This window comes from Protopterus annectens, chromosome 8.part0, assembly GCF_019279795.1.
Source record: "Protopterus annectens isolate FY-2018-M chromosome 8.part0, PAN1.0, whole genome shotgun sequence".
Classification (NCBI taxonomy): Eukaryota; Metazoa; Chordata; order Ceratodontiformes; family Protopteridae; genus Protopterus; species Protopterus annectens.
The window spans coordinates 217,979,566-217,984,412 of NC_056741.1; the positions used below are offsets into that span (position 1 = coordinate 217,979,566).

General features: G+C 35.8%; 1 protein-coding gene across 1 annotated transcript in view; it reads right to left on the reverse strand.

Moving 5' to 3' along the window:
- LOC122808195 (complement C1s subcomponent-like) overlaps nt 1–2,676 on the reverse strand; it is a 625,556-nt gene extending 622,880 nt beyond the window's left edge. The window contains exon 1 of the mRNA XM_044079162.1: nt 2,473–2,676. Within this exon, the coding sequence (XP_043935097.1) occupies nt 2,473–2,676 (204 nt within the window). The remainder of the gene's footprint in view (nt 1–2,472) is intronic.
- Nucleotides 2,677–4,847: the final 2,171 nt, after the last annotated feature.

Here is a 4,847-nt window from a genome sequence, read left to right on the forward strand (position 1 = left end):
AATGTGCAGTGTAATTCATTAGTCTCAATTTGGTATTGTGAGTGGTATTTACCCTTTTCCTCACTGAAATGCGATCTCAGATTTGGTATATATAATTTGTAGGGGGGTTTAGGGGTCCATGGGGGCTTTCCTCCTGCAAAACAGTAACGACCAGGTGCCGGTGACTTGAAAGTCTAACAGTCAGTTACGTTGTATAGCTTGGGTGACTGACATCACCTAGAGCTATGTCGAATCACGTCGAATGCAGGCACTGGTGAACTGATGGTCGATATCATGTAGGCATTACAGGTCCGATGTTTTATTTCACTTAGTTAATCAAATGAAGGAAGTGCTTTCTGAATTCAATAATAATCCCCCATATATATATATATATATATATATATATATATATATATGGGTTCACTAGACATTCTCGAAATACTGAAATTTCGAATTTCAGTATTTCAAGACTGAATAGTTGAAAGTGCAGTTACATGAAACTGCACTATCTCAAATGTGGAAATGTCAAATCCTCTGTCGTGGTGTCGCATTTGTGATGTGCGGTGTGGTTTGTGGATTTAGCTCGGGATTTAGGTAAGTGGTGTTTGTGTAAGGTTATTATTTTACTGTGGGTGAGTGTGTGTAGTGGTGGCTTTTGTGTGTTTGTGTCTTTAGTGCGACCTCAAGTTAGTATAAATAAGTGGGGGGAGCAGCCCCCCCATGTGGTGTGCAGGGGGGCTTGCCCCCCTGCCAGTAGATTGGATAGCTGTGTTTGTATATTATGTTGTGTTTGTGTGCATTGTTTTGCTTGTTGTAGTGTAATTAGGTAGGTGTATGTGTGCTTGTTTGTGTGTGTGTGTGTGTGTGTGTGTGTGTGTGTGTGTGTGTGTGTGTGTGTGTGTAGTTGTGATTGTGGTTCTCACGGTTGTGGATTTTCGGGTATGTGGAATTCGGACTATTCAGTCTCGAAATACTGAAATTCAATATTTCAGTATTTCGAGATTGTCTAGTGAATCCATATATATATATATATATATATATATATATATATATATATATATATATATATATGAGTCTACTTTACGTTATTGAATTAATACACCACCAAAACGCAAATCATCGAGATGAGAACATTGAAAGTTTACAAGAACAAAACTGCAAAACATCAAAACTTAACAAGGTCAAACTGTGAATGGAGATTGCGGTACAGTGAGGATTTGGTCATTTAAACTTTTACTCACTGTAATGCGATCTCAGAATTGGTATATATAATTTGCAGGGGGTATGGGAGGGTGCAGCCCTCCTCATGGGCGTGCAAGGGGGCTTGACCCATTGCAGAAATGTAGATTTTTGTGTTACATATTTACACAGTCGTGCAATATATATATATATATATATATATATATATATATATATATATATATATATATATATATATATATATATATATCAAACATCATCTAATCAATAGGAAGTCATCAGTGAGCCTCTTGATCTTTTTGGTTTATGCCTTATACATACATAATGAGGTCAACGAAAAATCAGTTAATCAAATGGCATTTTCAGTGCAATTATCAAGGATCGAGAAATTTGCCCTTTTCCCACTGTAGTGCGATCTTGGAGTTGGTATATATAATTAGCGGGGGAGTGAGGGGGTACAGCCCCCCCACATAAGAAGAATTCAATGAATAGCATTTGATAGGTTCATAGGTAGGTACTAAACTATTGGCCATAGGGCCTATATAAGCCTAGCCAAAAAGGTACCCTGGCTTTCACCAACCAAGAAAATTATTTTCCTGATGAAATGCCATTCATTGAAGTGATGGTTCGGTGAAGTGATATAGGCCCCTACATCAGTGCAGTTGGAATGGTTTAGTCTGTTATCGTGTTCATTCATGATAAGTGCAACCCACCTGTGTTCCTGATCCAAGTGATGAGAAAGGGGAATATTCTGAGAAATTGAATCTTGAACCTGTATATTTAAGTCTTTTCTTTTAGCCATTTAGTGTCCATATTTCAGGACTAAGTCTCGCGTGTCCTGACATTTCAATGGTTATCTGGTGGGCTGGAAGCATTATTTCCTAATTCCATTCAGCTGAGTTTTAATGGATGAAATTGACAGTCATTGAGGTTGTAGTTTTCCCTTCTGTTGTGCAATCTTAGAGTTCATTTTTGCAAACTGAGAGTGTGAAGAGACTTGATTTTTAAATGGAGAAAATAATTTTAGCAATACGTTTTTACCAAATGGCATTAAAAATTATCTTGCAGATCAACATTAATTCAATGTACTGCACATTAGATTTAGCTATGTAAATCAATAAAAAAGGAAAAAAAATCAAACATATAACAGAATATGAAAAGATGCATCTCCTAAACAGACAGTGTGGCATTAAAGCCTAAACTTAGCCTGCACCATATCTCAATCTACCATGTGCCAAAGCATGTCTGTGTGTGCATGTATATAAGTGCATCATTACTGAATGATATTTTTACCTTCACATAGTCATACTCGCAGTTCTCTGATATCTCAATATCCACATGTGTAAAGTAAATACGAATTTTAAATCCTTCAGGTACTTTGATATTCCATGTCTGGTGGACATCATCTGGATAACCCTGTGGGTAATTTGGGGACTGGATCTCACCATACAGATTCGGCTCATTGCAATTAGCAGAGGTTATAAGAATGACTAACATCCAAAATATCCTAGTAATGGGAAATAAATCAGCGTTACACTTCCTTAGAAAAATAAATAATAAATTCCAAACTTGCAATTATTTAGTTCCAATATCTGTTCACCAAAACAGAGACTGAGCATCAGAGTGTTGTGCTATTATACAAAGCTAAGTTATACATACAGGGGAGTGTTTGATAAGGTTTTTAATGAATATGATGTTTGATGATCTAACAGAAGTGAAAGAAAACCAGTTTCTGCACAGATATACTAGCAATACCTCCATCTAGCTTGTAAATATCCTATCAGTTATATTACTTGACAATTTATGAAGATGCAAACAATATAGCAGCTATAGTTTCCCATGCAAGACAATATATATATATGTGTGTGTGTGTGTGTGTGTGTGTGTGTGTGTGTGTGTGTGTGTGTGTGTGTGTGTGTGTCTATGTTCCTTGGAAAACAGAGAAGGGTTGTACAAATGACTTTGGCACAATGAGTAAGAAATGTTCATGAGAATAATTGAAAGGTGACAAAATGGGAAAGGTTGATATATCTGAGTAAAGAGAGCACAAAGATGATAACAAGAGGAATGTATACGTGACAAAAGAAGAAGAATGGCACTAGAAGTTACAGAAAAACAGGGGATGTGGGTGTTTTCTCATGGGTATTGGAGCACAGGAAGAAAGGACTAATGCAGGACTATTACATGTTAATGAAGTTATAAAGCAGGAAGTAAATAAAGCTAATAAATAAGGGAAGTAAGCAGTGCTTGCTAATGACATAATTACTCCGATGAAGTCCCAATGAATTAAAGGGGATGAATGCATTTATTATTTTTCGTTAGCACATTTTGTCTTTGGCTGTTTGTGCAATAAATTTGACTGGAAAGAGATTGCACAGGAATTTCCTGTGTTTCTCTACTCACCTTTGGACATTGGTGTTTTGTGGTTCCTGGTTTTCATGCAGAGAAATTTCTTGTCTGATATCTTTCCAGGGTAGGCTTTTAATCAACACACAAGATAGCCAAGTTTGTGCCAGCATGTGCTGACTCAGCTGATAGATTATATCTAGGTTCTTTCTTTGGTTCATTCTCAGTAGGAATTTAACCATCCATACAGTCAAGGATGAGAAGCAATAGTTTGTGAGATGTGAATATTGAGTCTTGTCATTAGACTGTGAGTACTCAGTAGGTTTCTGACTTTAATCTAGATATTTGTTTGTGTTCACCTCGTTTTGTGTTTGGTTTGCTGAAAGGTGATCCAATAGGCAGTTTGAGAGCCCAACTAGATGAGTTTGAGTGAAAACTCTAAAGTTTATTGATTTGTTTGTTTATTTATTTACTGGCATTTGTTTACAGGGAAAGTCTGACTGGGTAGAAGTCCATTTTCAGTGGAGGCCCAGGATGAAAAGCTCAAATTATTACAAACCATTTCCAGAACAATAATTTTACAGTCTTCAAAAATAAAACAAAAATGTCTGCAGTATAAATAATTTTAACAAATTACACATAATATACAAAAACTTTGGTTAAGAATCAATATCAATACAAGGTGCATAATCATTTAATATTTACAGAAATTTTAGACAGTTTGTTGAGAAATTAAAGGTAAGTTAGTCTAAGACAAATTGGAATATGAAGTAAGGGAAAACAGGCTAATGGTGTATTTAGAGAGAAAGCCAAGGAAGAGAATTAGATAGCAGTAAGGAAGTAAGTGAAGAAGGAAGTTATAAGAATGAAAAAGTACTTGGTCACATTTATGGATATAATTTATCCTGGTTTTGAGCAAGAAAAAGAAGTTTAGCAATATACAATTAGAGAACAGTTATTTGCTTGAATGTGTGTGAGTCAAGTGAGTGCTGAAAGGTTTGAGAACCTGGAAATACCCAAATGATTGAGCTGAATTCAGTATTGCATGACAAGTTAATAGAACTCTTTGATCTCACATGTTTAAAACTAATGGAGCTGTTGATCAAAGACAATGAAAGGAAGCAGGATGAACTTAATTGTGACAGAAAGAAATTAAATGCATTTTTGTCGAATGATTTGTTTTTTCTCTCTTACAGTGAAGATTATAACGACATTTTTATTACAATTGATATAGTGGGGCAAAATAACAAATGCAAATCAAAGAAACTTGAGAGGGACAGACGGAATATGATGAAAAGCAGGGCTTACCCAAAGCCTAGCTC